The sequence below is a fragment of the Anarrhichthys ocellatus genome, unplaced genomic scaffold, assembly GCF_004355925.1.
Source record: "Anarrhichthys ocellatus isolate YVR2014 unplaced genomic scaffold, GSC_Weel_1.0 scaffold83, whole genome shotgun sequence".
Classification (NCBI taxonomy): domain Eukaryota; kingdom Metazoa; phylum Chordata; class Actinopteri; order Perciformes; family Anarhichadidae; genus Anarrhichthys; species Anarrhichthys ocellatus.
The window spans coordinates 923746-944024 of record NW_022280113.1 but is presented as its reverse complement, the minus strand read 5'-3'; the positions used below and the strand labels follow the sequence as shown (position 1 = coordinate 944024).

The 20279-nt window shown below is 45.0% G+C and overlaps 1 protein-coding gene across 3 annotated transcripts in view; it reads right to left on the bottom strand.

Annotated features, from left to right (window-relative positions):
- Positions 1–20279, bottom strand: part of ntn1a (netrin 1a) — a 59271-nt gene that overhangs the window by 9472 nt on the left and 29520 nt on the right. For 2 of the 3 annotated variants that reach the window (XM_031874647.1, XM_031874646.1), the window contains exons 3-5: positions 13717–13905; positions 5866–6015; positions 3831–3887 (exon numbers count right to left, since the gene is read on the bottom strand). In XM_031874647.1, coding sequence (XP_031730507.1) covers positions 3831–3887; positions 5866–6015; positions 13717–13905 — 396 coding nt within the window. The remainder of the gene's footprint in view (positions 1–3830; positions 3888–5865; positions 6016–13716; positions 13906–20279) is intronic. The other variant, XM_031874648.1, reaches the window with a different exon arrangement.

Below are 20279 nucleotides of genomic sequence, written 5' to 3'. Positions count from 1 at the left end.
AGTATGGTGGAATTAGCAAGCTCGCTAACTGGCCAGCTGTCTGCTAGTTAGCTAGCTCTATTCCAGCACGATTTAATGCTACACGGTTTACAGAAAATGAAACAAAGTTGTCACTTCTCTGGCGATATAGCAATGTGCTTTCTCGCGCTTTGACAAGAGTGTGTGGATCGAGCATTTAGTTGATTGTACTCATTTTCTCAGGCTCTCTCAGGTTTGTACGGAAGTTAGCCCACTGCAACCAATCACAATGACAACAGTACACATGAAAATGGCCGCCGCTCTGGCCATCCTGCTATGTTGATTTGAATGGGATTGTCCGTTCCACTCCTATTTTATTTCTACGTCCACAACACACCTCGAATACGGTTGATTTTCCGACCAAGAAAAGGCGTTGAAGTTCCATGTTTCAAAACAACCATCCCCACCTCTGCAGCGGTATGGCTGAGTACTAATACGTATTTTGTTGTTGCACAGATAATATCAAATGTACCAAGGCGAGTGAAATCTGATCTCAAGAGGTCTCTCGAAGCCAAAGCCAGGTGTGAACGGCCATTCTATATCAACTTGATCTAGAAACACTCTGGATACATGTCTATATACTCAGTGATAACGTGGCCACAGAGGCAGGGCGGCATCAGCGGTACCACAGCGGCGAGACAAGGAGGTGTAATTGACGGCCCAGGAGGGGGGCTTTCTCCCTCAACCAGACTGATTGAGAAACAAATTGCGGCAAATAAAGCATGTAATTAGATTACTGAGCCCAGTGTGCTGCCTCTGCTCTGTCCTCCTCCGCTCACACAAGAGCCGTGAGTTTGGATCCCGTCCAGCAAAGACGAGGAGAGAAAAGAGAAGGAGTCCCCCGCTTCTTTTTCCCCCCCTCATTGTATCGTAGAGAGTAAAAGACGGTTTGTCTTCGGGGCAGACAACAGCCAGCGAAGAGGCTGTTAGAGGTCCTGACCTGATTGGAGTGGTGGCGTGCAATCAGTTCTGATGAGTTGATTCGTCCTCTGTTACTGCAGCTGACGAGGTTCACATGAGTCAATGGGGACACGGAGAGAGGAAAGAACCCTGCCAAGGTTCGTCATGTCATTAAAATAACTGTTCTGGGCAACAAGATGTAAATTGCGTGCAAAGGTTTGATATCGATGGTGAGAATTTGATACTGTCCTGTTCTATTTTTGGCCCTGCGTATTGCAGACATTTTTTTTCTCCCATTATTTCTTCCACAATTAAGCGCCGTGATAAGATCTCACGTTGACAGGACTGTGAAGCGCGGTGGAGTCGACGAGTACTGAACAGGGTGTGTGAAGCGAGACTCACGTCCAAAGAATCCAAGGAGGGGTCCGCCACAGATTCTGATCACTTCCAGCCTCGAACAAGACACACACACATAATAAGACTGAACTCCGTTACCCTTAAGTGCCTCATCGTCATCACTCCGATTCTCCTCCTCCTCATCATCATCATCATTAGTCACTTTCACATCTTCCTATCCTGACAGGCCCGGGTTGCGGCCATCACAGGTCATCAGCGGTTAATCTCCTCCACATTTCGCTGCCGCTGCAGACGTCTCTGTCACGGCCCGTGGGAGTGGCGACTCACACCATCCGTGACCTACCAGCACAATGTGTGTTTTGTCTGGGCCACACCATCGGAGGTATTCTCCATGCATTCCAGCCCTCCGTGTGGCCGAGAGGGGGAGAGCCCTGCTTGCGGGAGACAAATTAATATCCACTCTATTTCCCCTCACGCTCTCCATTTACCCCCTCCAAAAAAATACGCCCCCCTCCTCCTCCTCTTCGTTCGATTTAGGCGCAACAAGGCACCTGCCTCACAGCTGTCAGCCCAACACCCCCTGCTATCACACACACACACACACACACACACACACACACACACACACACACACACACACACACTTGTGAACACTTGTTCCACATATATATTATTTCAAAATGAACTTTCATGTCTTAATAGAGCCTAAAAGTCATCTTCTTCCTTTTTTTTTTACCCGCAGCATATTGTATTATTCTCCCCCTCCATCTCCTCATTCTTCTTTCTCTTTTCTGTTTTTTTTTTATTCTCCTTGATTAATCAAATTTCCCATTTTTCCGTCTTCATCCTTTTTTTACTTCTCCTGTCCCTTGAATAAACATATTATAACCCAACCATTACCGCTTAACAACTTCTGCTACTATTAATGACGATAATAATAATAATATAATAACAATAATCATAATAATAACCATGATAATAATAGTAATAATTATTATTATTATTTAGTAATTAAAAAATGTTATATATTAATCTGGTGCAGTATTAGTGGGGTGGCAAATATTGTTCGATGTTCTGATAAAATCCCCTCATCTGTTTTGCAATCCCATATTAGGTGATATTCCAGCTGTTTGAATACCATCTGAGGAGGCTCAGAAGGTTATGTATTCATCCTCTGCTCCTCAAGCCCGGGTGGTCCAGCGGGACCCCCCCCCCCCCACTACTCACGATTGTGACGCAAGACGTCCATCAAGGTGCTTGATTTCAACCTCTTTGGCTTATACATATGAGAGGGGATTCCCAGAACTCTCTGTCGTGATTAGATTTTCTTTATAGCTACACAGTCAAAGACATTACAGTCTCCTTCAGGTTGTGTTTACATTAGTTCAGTCACATGGTTTCATCAATGAGAGTATAAGAGGATTTTTAGCCTTGAACCAGGATGTAGCCACAGGCAAAGATTTCACATGATGAAAGTGAATTGGAGGGAGAGGTAAGTTTTCATACAAAAGAACAACGGATATCCAAAACCCATATTTAGTTTTTCGATGCTAAACAAAAAAACAATACATTTGCTGAATAGTAATAGTAACAGTAATACGGGTCCTTCTCCCACTTATCCAGTATTCCCTCAGTGAGGTGAATTTCCTACAGCCCAAAAGCGGACAGATTCCTGACAAAGGGGGCCCGGAGAAACTCCAGATTCTGCTCCTGCACCACCCACAGTGTTATGTGAAGACAAAGCGTGAAACAGAGGGAGACGAAGGAGGTGGAGGAGAGCGAAAAATAGACTGAAAGAGAAAAGAAAGGCGGTGGAGGACAGCTGGGGGACCGGCAGTATCCCGACGGCGCTGTCCGGAGAACGTCGTGAGCCGAGACAACTTTTTCCACCACGAGGCCAAAAGACACAACGCGGGACTCGTTCCCAAAGGGTTTGTAGAGTTATGTGTGTTTATGCTAATGAGGCACAAGATGCAAGGTTTTGTGCTAGAATTTTCACCGCATCACATATTGAATCACCATTATATAACGCTGTAAGTCTCTTACTGTTCCAAGTTTACTCATATCACAATTTGCAATAAAAAAATATCCCATTTCACCTGAAAACAGCTCCAACAAACCACGAAACATTTAGCTAGAAATTCAACCAATGAAATACAAGATCCAGTTCACCTCAGCCAGTCCTTCCTGCATCAAACAAACGGCCCCCGAGCTGCACGCTGCGGACCAACACCCCCACTGTGCCGCAGTTAGACTGATTAATTGTGAAAGTGTGAGAGATTAAAGCAGGCACATCCCAGGGAAGCTGCTAATGGGCTTAATATTCATGAACCCCCTTAATAAGGAGGGGGAAGGCAAGAGGGATCCAATTTATCCTGCAGTCTGTTTTTTATGGAAAAATATTGTGGTGAGAAGTGAAACTGTTGAAAAAAAAAAATCCTTGTACACTTCACATCAGCCCCTCAAAGCCAGGTGGGCTTTATATGGATGCGTAGCAGCATATGGGTAAATATAAGTTTCCAAAAAATAATGTAAATGTTCTGATCTGTACTCACCTGATGGCTCCTCTGTGCTGCTGGATGGGGTTGTAGGAGGTGCAACTGGAATCTCTACTCCAGGAGAAAACGTGACATTGACACAAAGACTTTCATTATTATCCGATATGTCCATTTGTGCGTTTGTCTTTGTGGGCATGCATGTTGGTACTGTGGGCAAAATGTGCACATTTGATGATGAAGACCATTAGAAGGGTATATCTAATGCTCAACGCGTGTAACCTTAAATTCTTGAGGTAAACAGTTGTTCTTGCATGCCTCCACGGTGGGGGGAGAAGCCGAAAACTGAGTAAAACACTTCAGACTCATCTGGACTCGCACGGACTTGTAACGCGCATGCGCAAGTTTGAGACCGTATTTTTTTAAATAGTACGATTTTTTGGGGAAATACACGTGTTTGGGAGATACTGAGCGTATGGCTAAATGAGATTTGGATTATACTGCACGATTGGGATTCACCGTGGAGGCACGCGGTTTTTCACTGCGCTCTAGCGCAGATTTATCAACATATCATTCCTCCTTAAAGTCCGTCTAACATTTCACTACGTGGTCAGTAATAGTTGACTAATGTGTGTTAACTTGCCACTGAACAGCAACCATCGAAACGAGCCACACCGTAACTGTGCGCGTGCGTAATAGATGCGCTCCGGTACCTAAATAGCACTACACCGCTGGTGGTCAGCTGTTTGGCCGTAGCTTATGGAAAGCTGACCAGAAAAAGTGACTCTCGTTGTAAGTCTTATGCGGCCAGACAATCAAATGTGAGTAAAACATATTGTTCCAATGTGGCATTTTAGGACAAAATAGTGTACTTTTTCACTTTAAGAGAGGATACTATTGAGTTCTTATTTTTCTGTTTCATCCTCCCCTCCTGTACCTGGCTGCTGCTTCCTGTGGGTAGGAAGTTGACACTCCGAGAAACCATGCATGAAGAAGGGCACTCTAATCTCTAAAGGAGCAGGATGGCAACGGGAGATAACAAACACACATTATGTGTCCTTTTGTTGTTGTTGTGGGCAGAAAGGGACTCATCAAAAAGTCTGTGCACACACGGTGGGAGAGAGGGGGGACACAAATATGTATCAAAGACGCATGCAAAGGAGAAAGAGGTGCACAGCAGCGGTGGATTCAGCTGGGCGAAGGTGAAGAATCAAGTCTTTTTGATCGAGTCGAATCAGATCTCCTGCTTGCAACTTCCTGAACTTCCTACACTGTTTGTTTGACCTGCGGACATAACAAGGCCCTCTCCCGAGACAAATTGGTCTGCCTATAATGTCAAGACAAACAATTGCTGCCAAAAAAACAATGGCGCCTCAGTGAGCCCATAGGTCCCTCCTCTGATGTTGTTGATCAGAAATCTTCCATCAGCATTCAGCCGCCGCGCGGGCCAGTTTTAAATAATGAGCCTGCTTCTCATAATTGACCCGCGTATAGATTTATGGCTGACAGCGCTGTACTCAAAGTCAAAGATATAATAGGACTCAAAAGAGTCGCATGTTGAGATGTATCCCACGTAAGTGCTTAGCTCCCAGTATCTAACTACAACGTCAAGAGCACCAATTAAAACGTGTTTTCAGACCGAGACAAAAGGGCCAACAGCTATCCTCAATCTGTCCGTGCTGTTAAGTCTTCCCTCAGGCGATGCCGTATTTTTTTCATCATCTTTAGCTGTAATACAAGGTTTTGGCTAATAAATGTTCATTGGACGCTGAGAACAAGATCGATTTTGTAATTCAACCCTCCAAGGCACTTTGGGGCTCGGAGACGCTGGTGTTAACGGCTCCGCGTCTTTACTCAAATTCACGGGGACCGAGACAAGCCGGGACCGTGACCTTGAGGCTCAGTTTTTAACGCTGTGTTTATTTAAGCTGGAGCAGATTTACCGGTCAGAAAACAGTTAAGTCCGGGACACGAAAGCTTGTCTGGAGAAAAGAGGATTCAAGCATTGTGTTTTGCAGCATGCTGTGTGTGACTTTCGAATATGCACATGTGTGTGTGTCATCACCAGTCTGGTAAAGACTTGGGTTCCACGTACTTATGCAGGGGGCAATGGGTGAGCGGCTCTGCTGGTAGCCTTTAGCGCAGCGGTTGCACGTGATACCGGTCACGCCGTCTTTACAGGGACATTGTCCTGTGGTTTGGTTACAGGTTTTGCCAGCAGCGCCCACGGGATGGCAATCACATGCTGTGAGGAAACAAAGGAAGAAAGAGAGGCACAGTGAGTGGTCTCGCACACACACACACACACACACACACACACACACACACACACACACACAAACATGTGGGGAGATACAAACATGTGCTATCTACAGAGAGTGCAAGTGGTGCACACAGCAGTGGAGGCAACAATAATAAGAGTGGGTGAGAGACAGGTGGAGGCGTGCACACAGAGACAGAACTTACTCGGGGTCCAACGCCACCGCGCTCATTTTGAAGCGAGCGTGGCGCCGCGACTAACAAGAGCACCACATCCTCCCCTGTCTACAAACATTTTTGGCACCGTTTGCTAATTAGCTAATTAGCATGTGCACATCAGGCATCATCCGAATGAATCGAAACCTGCCAGGATACAGTATCTGCACGATCTTCAAATCCCAAAGTGTGGCTGTTTGGCCTTGACGTGCACGCTCACTGTGCAAACGTGTCGCAGCTGGGAGGAGAGTGGCGCGCGCATGTTTACCAAATGATAAAATAATGGAGGCTAATCCTAATTGCCTGGTTCTGATTAATGGCGGGCTTTGAACGTGCGCCCAGGACGTCTGTCACACTTCCTCCCAAACTGGGGGGTCTATGGAACACACATGCTACAGGAATGTAATAATTTTTCCAATTGCTCCCCCCTGATGCAGGCCCTTTAATTCATTTCACAGCCTGTCAAGTTCGGAAATTGGCGTTAAATAAAAGTTATCTGCGAGTTAGTTTCTTTCTTCTTTTGGATGTGAATCATTGTGAGGAGAGGTGGTCGAATGAATCTTCTACTGTTCAGTTGGTTCAGAAAAATCCTGCCGGTATAATCCAGACCAGAGCAGTCTTGGTGATCTATCAAAATTTTCCACTCGAAAAACCTGCAAACCCTACCACTATATCTCTCACCCCATGGGTGTTATAATTTGTGTTTTATTTCCTATGGAAAAGCAGTGGTGCCGACTCTCAACCCTAGGGTTGGGCCGGCCTCTGCTCCTTTGCCCCTCCTCCCCTGAAGATTTTTTTTTCCTGTGTTGTGTCACTTGTCACTCTGAAAAGCCTTCAAAGGGCGTATAGCTGAATTATGTACTTTGAGGCTTGCGGGGGGGGGGTGGTATTTAGTGGTTTGGCCTGTTTTTGTTTTTAACCGCACGGTCTGCTTTTAGCCCCCGGCGCGAAATTACGGCTTCAAAACAATCCGTCCGTTACGGCCCCAATTGCATTGAAATGAGCGCTTCATACGAATAAATGTCAAAACAAGTTTTTAATTAATAGTGACGCCTATGCATACATTCAAAACCCGCAGGTTTCTACTGTGCATTCATTCAATGGAGTAAATGATGTAATCCGACTGCAGGGGACAGATGCTATTTCACAATTATTTTTTTGTTGGAATTTATGTCTTTTATGCGTTTAAAAAAAGCTAAAGTTTCAGCTCCAGTGTAAGGTGCTCTTCGTCCTAGAACGTTGATATGGTTGTTATTCATCCAGGCTGTCCGACCGACGTGCACTCTGGGAGATCCACATTACAGCGGGGCCTCGGGGGGGGAAACACTGCTGTAAAGTGGTAATGTAATACGGAATCTGTACTCTTCACGATCGACCTCGGGCTCTTGGAAAAGGACACAGTTGTTGTTGTTTTTAGTGAGATGTTTTGAAGTGCTCCTCCTGAAGAAGTACTGCAAGACAACTCTATCCTGAAGGGTGAAGTCCGTCATTTAGGTTTCAGCAGGCCACCTCCTCTCTATCACACTCTGGCACTTTTATCTCTATTACCTGTTTCCTGTGATTCGGCTTCTGTTGCAGCTCTTATCTCTCCTCGGTGTGTGTGTGTGTGTGTGTCTGTGTGTGTGTGTGTGTGTGTGCTGTTCACCCTCCTTATCAGACTGAGAGAAGCCTCCTTGTGTATCTATTTGTACCTTTTTATCAAACCAATCTGTCATTGCTAGCTCAGTGGGGAGGAACAGCTCACACACACACAAACACACACACACACACACACACACACACATCAGGGAGCCCAATAAACAGCGCGGAGGCCGGTGCAGCACGTCTTCAGGCCTGTAAATTTCGGAGTGTGTCAGAGCTGGTTGAGGCACAGGAGGGCAAAGTGCACCTCTGGTTCGGAGCTTCAGAGAGCTCCGGTGATATTTATAGAGCGTCTTCCTGGTAACCGCAGCTCTCAGAGCCTCGAGCTCGCCAGTAAATCAAGTCGCGCAGCACATGGCCTACAGGTGGGGAAACGCTCTTCCTCCTCCTCCTCCTCCCTCGAAAGGACTGACTGACTCGCCTCCGAGCTGCTTTTCCTGGCTGGACGACTAATTGTCCGACTCCCTGGCTTGGACGGCCTACCTGTTGGCTGAAGGGCCGGCTCGCTCTGGAGGGTAGCGAGTGAGAGTTGTTTTTTAAGTGTGTGTCCACTTAACGGTTAAGTGGCTGCCGGCGCTCTGCTCCGTGGCTGCCGCAGATGGCTCAGGGAGATACGGGGGTGAGAGAGGGGGACCATTCTGTCTCTGTGACAGAAGTTCATGATCAGAAGTGTAGGAGCGTGTAGCAGAGCTGAATCTGAGGCATCAGCCCTGTCGTAGCTGTCATGTTTCGAGATGAAGACGGAATTCTCGAACGCTTAAAGAAGGCTCTTGGCGCCGGCAGTATAAAAGAATGAAAAATGTTCTAAGTTAACTGGGTAGAGTGGATTTCAAAGGCGTCCTCAGTCTAAGATTGCACAATGTGAGAATTTTGAACTCTGACAATCGTTTTACCATAAAGCTGGCGTTTGAAGTCTGAACCCCACCACCACCACCACCACCACCACCACCACCACCCATTTGGTTTGTGCGTTCTGTGCCAATAAGAATAATTTGTCGGCCCTGGAGTGAAGCCAAGCTACCCGAGTCTGTGCTCTATTATAATTAGGTTTTACGCTTCTCCACAAGTATCTTCAGAGAGCAGAAAGAGAGAGAGAGATTATCGGGTTGTTGCACTAAACACAAACGGCTCCGTAAATGACGCGTTTATCTTGTAGAGGGTGTGTTTCGCTTCTCGTCTTGTTTGAGGTTTCATCGATCGGGAAAAATATCGGCCCCCGAACGGCCCTCGTGGCCACAAAGCGAGCCCCAAAATGTCGGACGTGAGCTTCTTTCCGTGAACGATGTTTGAAGCACATGTGCGTCGTTCTGTAATTGAAAACACGCAGATGTCGCCCCACGACGGAAATTCCAAAGCGAAAAGTGAAGTTGTGAAAAACAATATTTTTTTATTGAGTGTAGATTTTCCTCTGAGGACTAATCCAGAGCAGGGCTCATTATTTGGAGAGGACCACTACTGTAATTATCGATGTCGAAATGCTCCACATCAAGATGTGTTTAAAGGGAGACACTACTGGTGAACAGGTAGAACATGTAACAACTAGATGTCACCGTACCTCCCCCAGTTATTTACTTACATTAAGACAATTATTTGTTGTATTACAAGTTTTATGTAAATGTGTGTTTGAGTATGCCAATGAGGCGTTATCTTATCAAATATGTGCTTATTTGCATACATTTCCAGAACAGAAATGTGAACATTGGATGAAGCCAGGTTCAAAATTCCTGACTCAAGTTTTTTACAGAGGGAATTTTTGGATATCTCTTTGTATCACTCCATAAATCTAAAAATACCTTCAACAGCCGTTGAAAAATACAATTTTCTCCATGTTGTAGGAATACAATGTTGTATATATATCAAGCAATGAATGATAATGATATGAATGGCATTACCTAATGCTTACTGTTGGTGAATTTAGTAAAATAAACAGCTAAATGTGTATTTTGGATGTTTTTTCCCACTAGCCTGTTCTGAAAGCAAAATAGATCAAAGTTGACCAGAGCGTTAAAATCAATGTTTCTACCTGCAATGTCTCCCCTTAAGGAAAAACCAATGTTTAACTTTTTAAATAAAGTTGAGACCGTTAACAATCAGTACCTGGGTGACAGACAGCTGATTAAACGTATCTCAGTTATATGACAGAGGTGTTGAAAGACCACCCAGAGTGCTTTTTAAGTTCACGCATTTCTTTGTCAAATAAGCTCCGTGTGTTTTACTCGGAGGCTTCAAACGGCGAAAGACACAAGCAAGAGCTGCTCGAAACGCACGCTGTGTTTACACTCTAGTTCAATGAGGGGTGAAGTTATAAATTTAGCCGTGTCAGCGTAGCCGCCGGGCACAGCTCGCTCTCTTTGGGACTCGTGGTGGCCTCCTGTGGAAACAAGGTGCTTTTTGGGGGGGGGGGGAGATCGCATTTCGCAAGTACAAGCAAAATCTCACGCTGCCTCCTTCCAGTGCCCATTCTCCCCTGACGAGAAGCCCCCCCCCCCATCTCTTTTTGAGCTCAATAAATAACCAAACCTCTTAATTGCTGTCACTTTGGCGCAGCGCTTACTCTGCTCAAGGAGCGGACAGAAAATTAGTTCTGCGGTTTGAGTTTCGTAGAATTACGATGTTTTTGAAGCTGAGAGACTTTTGACAGCAAGCATGGAAAAAGAAAGCTGCGTGTGGTAACTGTAAGTATATTAACAGAGAGGGCATGAAATACAATGACACACATCTTTAAAGTCTTCATCTGTAACTTTCCAAACATAGTTTGCGAAAATGTTTGAATTGGCGAAAAGAACCAGCTCATGCGCTGTATCATTTGTCAGCTTCGGGGGGGTTTAATCACCACAGATTATTTATTGTGAGTCTGTTTTGATGTAACCGAATGCCTCAGTCCAACTTGGACAGCGTTTGCTTATAATCACACAGGAGAGGCGGGAAACAGTGCACAGGCTCTGGCAAATTTCATGGATGGAATCGGAACAAAAAAAAAAAAACAACGATTTCATACGCGATGATGAAATGTGTTTACGTTGTAGTTCGGTGAGAGGCAACAGTGAATGTGAGGGAGTCAGCAGTGAGTTGATTTAGTATTTACCAGCTTGGAGACTGATGTAACGAGTGTATGACACGCCTGCACTCCTGCTAGCCTGCAGCGCTATCATTATGCTATAGTAACAATACAATTATAGATCAGATTGAAGACTGGGCCGATGTTGAGTCACAACAATGACATTAGTGATGATCAGAACAATAATTACAGCTGTAACTAATGTATTATACTGATTAACCTTTCAATTATTTTATCAATCAGTTCATTCATTTATATTTAGTTTTGACATGTCAGAAAATAGTGAAAACAATGCCATTGCAATGCCCCCAGTGTAATAATGTTTAAAACAAAGACAGAATGTCGCATGTACACATTAGCAGCAGGAGAGTAAGAGAACCATGCAGAGTCCAAACAGATGAGAACAGAGACATAATCCATGCGTATAGAGGACAGATGAAGATGAAGATGAAGGAGGCAGAGTTCCAGACCAGTAGCACTAGATTTCAAAATGCTCCACGTGGACATAAAATCCAGAGCCCCCCCCCCACATGTCCCATATGCCGGAGGTCCACACCAGGTGCATTATTTAATTATTTTTCTACTCTGTGTTTAGACTTTCACTTCACCGATTCATCCAAAGTTTTCGATCATCAAAGTAGTCGTCATGGTCGTTACGAGAGCAGATTACCACGGAAACCGTTTTGTCTCGCTACAGGCCGGCTGTTTTCTAGTTACGGTACAAAACATTCAACACGAACTGAGGTTTAATTTGTCTCTATACGACGAAAGCTTGGATTTGTTCTCCTCTGGTGACCCAAATGTTGCCTGCGTGTTTCCAGCTTCTCTCATTTTCGGTGGCGAGCAAACTGAGAAAAACTCAATCGAGTAGGCGATGAAATAAGAAGAAGAAAACCAGCCTGAAATCATCAGAAACATGCTGGATTGATCATTTGTTTGCTGATTAAAAAATGTGAATAATCTAAAACGTGTAATGCATTAGAGAAAATTGTGGTATAATGATAAATTATACAGTTAATTTGAATTTAAATATGATTTAAATGTTAGACTAGGATGAAAATGTGCTGTATTTTGGCACAAATCCTCCTAATTATGCGTTTATGCTCTGCATTCATATTTTATCTATTTATTGTGAAATGTATCTTTTGTCTGCAAGTAAACCGATTCAACTAATCTTAATAACTCTGTGGTGAAACGCTCAGCAGGACCTCCGACTCCTTCCGTTACGAGAAACAAACCCCCATGAAAGTGAGTTATGGGACGCTGAAAGAATCGAGCCTCTGACACATGAGGAGGGGTGTAAGAACAACAACATGAAAAAAAAAATAAAGAGGTTAAATCTCCACAATTAGCCGGCCTGACAGACACAGCGGAGGATAGGGGTTAATGATACACAACGTCCCGTCGTGATGAATTGTATGTTTGCATTCCTGGCCGACAGGAGAATGGGCCCAAAGCCACGGAAGGTGTTAGTGTCAATGGAGGAATAGAGCTCGTGAGCGGCTGCAGGGGAAAGGGCCAAATGGGTGCGTTTGTCGACGGAGCTTTGTTATGAAGTAGTGTTCATGCCGGAGGAGCGGAGAGCGGTCGCTGGATCTCAGGAATTTAACGAGGCCCGAATGCAACGTGTGTGACGTTTTCTTTTGCGTCGGTTTGATCGATGTTTGTGTCATCAGGGAAAAGGTGAAAATGACATTAATCAACTGTGTTAGTCAGGGGTAAATCAAATACACCTCCACGTATCGCCTCGTCTCGCCAGAGTCATCTGACGCGCCGTCTGCGAAACTGACTCGCCGGTCAGTTTATTTATTTACCCCGCGGTGAATGATGGGAGACAACTCGGCAGGCTTCAACTGTCAGCAGGCAGCTAATATTTCCTCTTTGGAAGTGAGCGCTCTGAAACCCTGGAGCAGGTATGTGTGTGTGTGTGCGTGCGTGCAAGCTGTATTTCTACAGAGCAACTCTGAGGTGTCTCTGGGCTTGTTTGCACATGGATTCAGCTCCTGTTGTCTCTCCCTGCAGCTATAGAGGAGGTGAGAAAATCTCCTCCTCCTCCTCCTCGCTTCCTTTGACCCTTATTAGCTACGGTGAGGGCTGATGCCGGGCGATTCATCCAGCACTGAGTGGCGAGCACACCTGTGTGGGGGTGTGCTCCTCTTCCTTACCCTCCCTTCCTCCCTCCCTCCCTTCTTTTACTCTCTTGCCACCCCTCTCTTTTTGCTTTAACCCCCCCTCCCCCCGCCTCCCTCTTTTTCTTTCCTTTCCTCCCTTCCACCGATCTTCCCCGGGTTTATCGTTCGTCTTTGACCTGTACCGAGGATCACTTCACACCTCCGCTCTGTTTGTTTTGCTTGTCCTGTCATCCCCCCCCACCCACCACCACCACCACCACCACCACCATCTTCCCTCCCAGAACGAAGCCAAATAACTCAACTGTCGATGAGGGAGCAGCCCTCCCTTTACCACCACGACCTCCACAAATCCCAACAGACCCCCAGCTCATCTCCGCTGACAGAGGGAGATGAGGGCGAGGCAGGCTCAGGAATGAGAAGACTGCCGCCCCCCCGCTTCCTGTAAATCATCTAGAACTGTTTCCTACCAGAACTAAACAATCTCAGTGCTGCTATGCGTGTCTTGGTATAAAGTTTTTGATGAAATGGCGTCGAGCGTTATTTCCAAAACTTTGCGATTAAATCGGATACTTGGTTTGTTTTCCACATGTGTGTTAAAAAACTTCCCCTGTCCAGAAAACGAATAAAACAAGCTCTGTACCTTTGCAGGCTTTCCTGTGTGAGATGGGTTTGGACAGGTCTCGGTAGTAGCCCTCCTTGCAGTAGTGGCAGTGGCGCCCCGCGGTGTTGTGGCGACAGTTGAGGCAGACCCCTCCGCTCTTCCTCCCCGACAGCTTGTACAGTTCCATGTTGAAGCGGCACCTCCGGGCGTGGAGGTTACAGTTGCAGGCTGCGGAGAGAAGGAAACGGGAAGCAGAGAGGTTTGAATAGGTGAGTAACAAAACGGGTCGCAGCTGTTAAAACTAATTTAACAGTCGGTAAACGATGGCAACAACTTTGTGCGAATGATTGAAAAAAAAAAAAAAAAAAAAAGCATGTGATGAGGAGCATTCAGGGGCATTTTTGACTTTATTTGACAGTGTATGTGACCTGCTACAAAGGTTCCAAGGCTGGAGTCGAATCTGTGGCGTGTGCTGTAACCACTCGGCTAAAGAGGTGTTTATACGCCCCTGTTCCAACTGTAACTTCTTATTGTTTCTTACGACAACTGAATTGACATGAATATAAAACAATACCTTTATGCCAGTGAACAAAGTCCTGACTTGTAAAAGATAATGACCTCGGCAGTGGGAATAAGCTGACTGTCATACTTACACCTTTTAAAGTTTATTCACAGTCAGTTAAAGCTTAATGTAACCTGATAATTCAGCAGGAAGCAGAACTCATTCAGGCTGTACTTTTATTCACCGCATACCCAGTGCACTACTTTATATCCTTTTCCCCACCTCTCTCCATCTGTCCCTTCTCCGTCTCTGACTCAAATACGCTCCCCTTTTCATTCCTCCACTTCTTCTCCTCGCCGTCCTCGCCTGCTCTCCAGGGTCCACGCTGCACAGCAACAGAGTGAAGTGAAGGCCTGGCATCATCGTGCCTCCCCGGGACCCCCTTCGCCGTCGCTTGTTTACCGACGAGTACGGTGAGTTTAATTAGCCAATCGATGTTTATTCATGACTCTCTGGCAGCGGGAGCGAGGCTGACATGCCCGACTTCATTAGGGCCCGGCCGTCCGAGACACCGGGCCTCCCACCACCACCACAGGAGCGCTCATGCATTATTAACAGCAACGCTTCTGATACAGATATGTGCGGGTACATACTCTAAGAGTCTACTCTGTTTGTGTATTTTTCTGCACCACCTCTCCACGCTGCTCTTTTTATCATCTGCTCCATCGTAATGGAGGAGCCCTCACTTCCCGTTAGCATCCCTCAATCTGGCTTCTCACTGGCATGTGTGTGTGTTTGTTTGGGACCCCCGAGACTCCTCTCCACTCCAAGGACCTAATTACAATATATTTTCTAAAGTACACACACACACACACACTCGCATTAGCAGCTCTGCGTCTTATCAGCGGTGACTTCTGTCTTTAGTTAGCGCTCTGTCTCTGCTTGTTCTCCCTTGCCTGCTTCTGGCCTCAGTGTGTAAAAAGACTTTTAATGCCACGATTCCACACGTTGATGACGTCTCCATTCAACAGACTCTGGTTGAAATGATTGCCTTTACTCCTGTGTCCTGAGAACTCTTCTGACTGCGTTTATACCCGTCTTTCTCTTAAAGCGACACGGATCCGATGTTTCCATTGTCTTCTTTAGCTAGATTTACACCTGTGTGCGTGACTCCTGTTGCCCCCCCCCCCCCCCGAATCCCAACCGATAGCCACAACCCTGACAGAGTGCGTCTCTGCACAAAACTATTGTGACGCGTTTTCTTTAATTCATAGATTTGTGACAAAATTGGCATTCATTTTTAGCCACGGAGATCAACAATGGATTCAATTCTTCCGTCACCGAGCCGTCTGTCCGTGCAGGTTCAGTCTCTCTGTGATTCTGGGCCACACTTGGTGAAAGCCATCTCTGCGCCCGCCTGCAGGTAACAGGGATTACTATGTAAGGGGAGTTCAGCCGGTGGAGGCTCAGTGCACGGTCCCAGACCTGCGGACGCGTCTCTGTTACACTACAAAGATCGCTTCACCATCCTAAAAGACAGGGGAATTCTAGCCCCGGCGGACTACGCGGCCCCCGGTGAGAATACTGCCGTTTGGATATTGAAGAAGAGACGTGTGGAGGCCCCTGTTTCACAATTCAGTCATGATCAAACACCTTCCCTGACACGGGACGCTCTTAAGCTTTTGCTTCAGCAAGACATGTACCTCATGTTACTGTAGTATATTGATCATTTTGAGACAAAGTATTCTCTTGTGTGTAATGATAGGAATCGTTGAATTGTATATATGTATGACTGGTTCGACTGAATTTTAATAGTTCACAGGAGACCTGTTTGGGTTGGCCAGCAATCACAATTACATCACGTTAGTATGATGCTTCTGACTTGGTTGTTGTGGAAACACCTTTTGCCAAGCGAAAGAGAACAAAAGCGTGTTTGAAAGATTCGCTCCTGGCAGGAAATCGGAGAGTTTCTTCATATTTGGAACGAACGCCCACCTGGACTCAAGATTGAACTGATTATATTTTGGTGGTCAAAGGTCACTGTTACCTCACAAAACACGTTTTTTGGCCATACCTCAGAAAGTCATACGCTAATTATGACAATTTTACACAATGAATGATGATATTTTGGCAGACGTGTTGGCAGAGGAATACAACCACAAGGTGGAAACCAGACAATACCAGGCATAAAATATATCTGTCACAAGCAGGAGGTGAGATCATTCCTGGTACCCTCTAAAGGGAAATTAAACACACATCAGCATATTGGTGCTACATCTAGAAGTGGAAGTCTTTTCCCCAAAAGACACCAGAACACATTCCGAGTGAACCCTGCTCTCTGCTGCTGCTCAAACAACTGCCATCTCTTCTCAAGAGGACCACTGTGATAACAGTGCCAAATAATAGCATTGCTGCGCACACGCACACACACACACACACACATGCACACATGCACACACAGCATTCCTCACACCAGCTCTTTACAACCATCAGTGTTTCTGCCCTTCATAGAAGACACAAAAGCTGAGCTGTAGTTTATTTCAGCCAAGCGATCAGCTCACACACCTTGACAGCGAACAAAAGCTACTGCGACCATTCACACACACACACACACACACACACACACACACACACACACACACACACACACACACACACACACACACACACGAATGCCTTCAGAACACTTTGCTTCCTACGATTCAACATTTCATCTGTATCGTTGATGAGAACAGTCAATTGTATTGCATGAGAATCAACTGTAAATTTAAGAAAGAAAAAACGGTAGAAAAAAATAGGTATTTTGCTTATTAAAAAATAAATATAATATTTTTCCTAATATCACAATTTCTATTAAAACTTTACCTTTTATCGGACACCTTCGGATGTTTGGTCTGTTTTCAATCAAGTTAACTGCGCCAGGCTGGATTAGTAAATCCCCCCCGTCAGCAGTAAAAGTAAGTGTGAACCGATACCTTTTAAAACACGAGTAATTGAATTAGATGGATAAAGCTAAGCTTACCCAGACAACACCTTCTGTAATGTGCACCACCGCTATCTGAGATTGGTCAACGCTGCATTGGAGACTCGCAGCTGTCTCCGACTGCAGAATTCGACATGAAACTGATTTGTTTATCGGGTGCTGCGGTTTCCCTGCACATCCTAGGAAAACACGTGGCCCCCCCGAGCCGCGTCTTGAGTGTGTTTTGGGAAAAGTTGGCCAATTAGTGTCTTGGAGTCGGCTCCCAGCATCCATCAGCTGACCTCGGTCTCGTAGCGGCACAGAACGCGGCCTTCCCCTCGGCTAATTAGAGAGGAAAAATTCACGCAACGGAGCTGGAGGGTTGAGGTTAAGCCCGTCGTTCTTACGATAAGCCCGGTAATTGAGTGACGTCGGTCACAGCCTCGGTTTGTTGTCAAGAGACACTTTGAGCAACTGATCGCTGCCACTTTTGCTCTAAATCCGCATGCTTCTGGCTGCTCAATTGAAGAAACTCAAGAAGCTCGTTGCATTTTTTTTGTGCCATGTGAGATGGTATCCACGCTGAGACATTCTCGTCGTTTTCTGAGGTCTGGCGAGGTCGCAGGCTCTGACCAAGGCCCGGGACAGAAAACCCAAAAGCCAACACCACCGCCTGCGAGCAAAGGGGGAGCGGCAGGAGCTCTGCTATCCTGCTTTTAAACAAACACCAAGGGGAGTCTACACACGAACAGTTCACTTTTAATCCTATGGGCGCCCCCAAAAGTAATCTGATTAACTTCTAAAACCCCCTCGAGAGAAAATGGAAAAAAAAACTAAATATCCTCTGAGAGAAAGTTTAAAGTAGTATATATTCACTAAGGCTTATATTTGCAAGTGTTTTCATAAACTGTGCCCCAAAAAAAACTGGAACAGCTTCATACCCCCTAAACTGTATGGTGCATTAAATTAAATCAAGGCAGGCTGTAAAGCGTCCCTCTATCCCCCTCACACACACACACACACACACACACACACACACACACACACACACACACACACACATTCTGTAGTACCAAGCTGGATTCACAGAGCTCTTGTTGGCAGAAAGGTTCCTTAAATAAATCTAACTGAAATGTTTTGAAGGACATTTTCTTGCGGGACACTCTCATCTCTTCCTGTAGGTGTCAAGTAATTGACGGGCACCGGTGGGAGATCCTTTACTCGAGGAAAAGTACCAATACCACACTTTTAAAAAAAGTACTCCATTAACAGTAGAGGAATATAAAAAAAATACTGCATCACGAGAAAAGGAATATATTAAATACTCACAGGTAAAGGTATAAAAACACTCCATTACAAGTAAAGGTAACTGACTCCATGACAAGTGAAAGTATATCAAATACTATATTACGAGTAAAACTATAACAAATAATCCATTACAAGAAAAGGTATCTAAAAATACTTCACGACAAGTAAAGTTATATATAAAAAAAAAATACTCTATTACAAGTAATGTTAAATTGAGTGAATGTTTCGAGAAGCCAATTCTGGTTTCATGCTTGACATGATATATCAATGTTTTTTTTTACTGTACAGGGATACATGGTGGTAGATGAGCTCAGATATGCTGCTGTAAACAGGCAGCAGCGAGAACAATGTTACAATGAGTAGAAAACGGCGACCCCATGTGCCTCTACTCAGACTGATGTCGGACCACACCAATGATGAAGATGATGGAGTTTTACTGTGAAGAAATGATCGCTGATAACGACTGTTTCTCCCAAAACAACTGACGAATTTCAGATTTTTTTTTTAAAGCCTCCATAATAGCTGTTGAACCAAAACACAGAGTGATGTGAGATTACGAAAATATTTATGTTCACTCGGTAACCACGGCATATTTAGCTCTCTATTTCATATCAAACAATAAATCTGTTTGATGGCAACTGTTTATTTAGCCTCTTATTAATTAGAACAATACAGCCTTTTTATCTCGCATTTGTTGATCCAGACACTGGCACGATAAAGGGAGGAATTTCCAAAATAAAAGAGAGCTAATTGAGGACATTTGAGGGATTGAGATGACGGATGGAGTGCTCACATCAGTGTTTTGTGTTTGACGCAATTATGGCTGTATATAAATGTAATTTATGACCAGCTCGAGTAATCTTCATATACAAGCAACTCATTTGTCTTCCGTCAGTTGTTGCCACAATATGTGTCATTGCCGTACGAATTGCTATAAATTATCCAAATACAGACTCTTTTATTTATTTATTTTATTCGATATATGCAATGAGCTCCTCTTTCAAAAATGCTGCTCAGACGCCTGTTTTCAGCCCACAATACTTGTATTTAATCTGAAGAACAAATTGTGCTCCTTGCAATGTGGGAATAATAAAAAAAAAAAATGTAAAAACATGCTGCAATGCAAAGCAAAGCTTTTTTCCAATTTTCCACCGATTTCGCAAGAACAGAAAAACATACTGTCAAAAACAAACCCACTACTTTTTGTAATGGCAATATGGACGAGTATGAAATCCACCAAACAGGATGCTAAAAGGTCAAAAAAAAACGTTCACAATCCATGAACGGTTGGCCAACAATTTTCATTTTCTGCTGAAAACACGATGTTGTGAATTGCACGGAGCACAGGGAGACAGTTTCTGAAAAACTCCGAGAGCAAACAAAGAAAAAAAGAGTGGGAGAGCGAGATTATGCTGGTGTTGTGGAGGATGTATGAAATGTGTGTGTGTGTGTGTGTAAAGGTCAACGGTGCTCAGTTTGTATCGGGGAGCACCCTGGGAATGCTGTGAAACTATGGGGCGATGGAGAGTGGGAAGAGGAGAAGGTAGAGCAGGATGAAGCGCGCGCTGCAGAGATTATATCAGGCTAATTTAATTCCTTTATTGCAGCCAATTAGCCGCAGCGCTTTGGCCCCCTGTGAGCCCTCCAGCCCTCTTCACGCTCTCTAATGACCCCAGCTAAACTCTGGATCTCAGCCGCTCCCAAAGAAGGCCATGTTTCACAGCCGCTGTGGTTTTTCTTTTTTTTTTAATAAGCAGTTTGCCACAGACGCTGTACCAAGGATGAGAGAGAGAGAGAGAGAGAGAGAGAGAGAGAGAGAGAGAGAGAGAG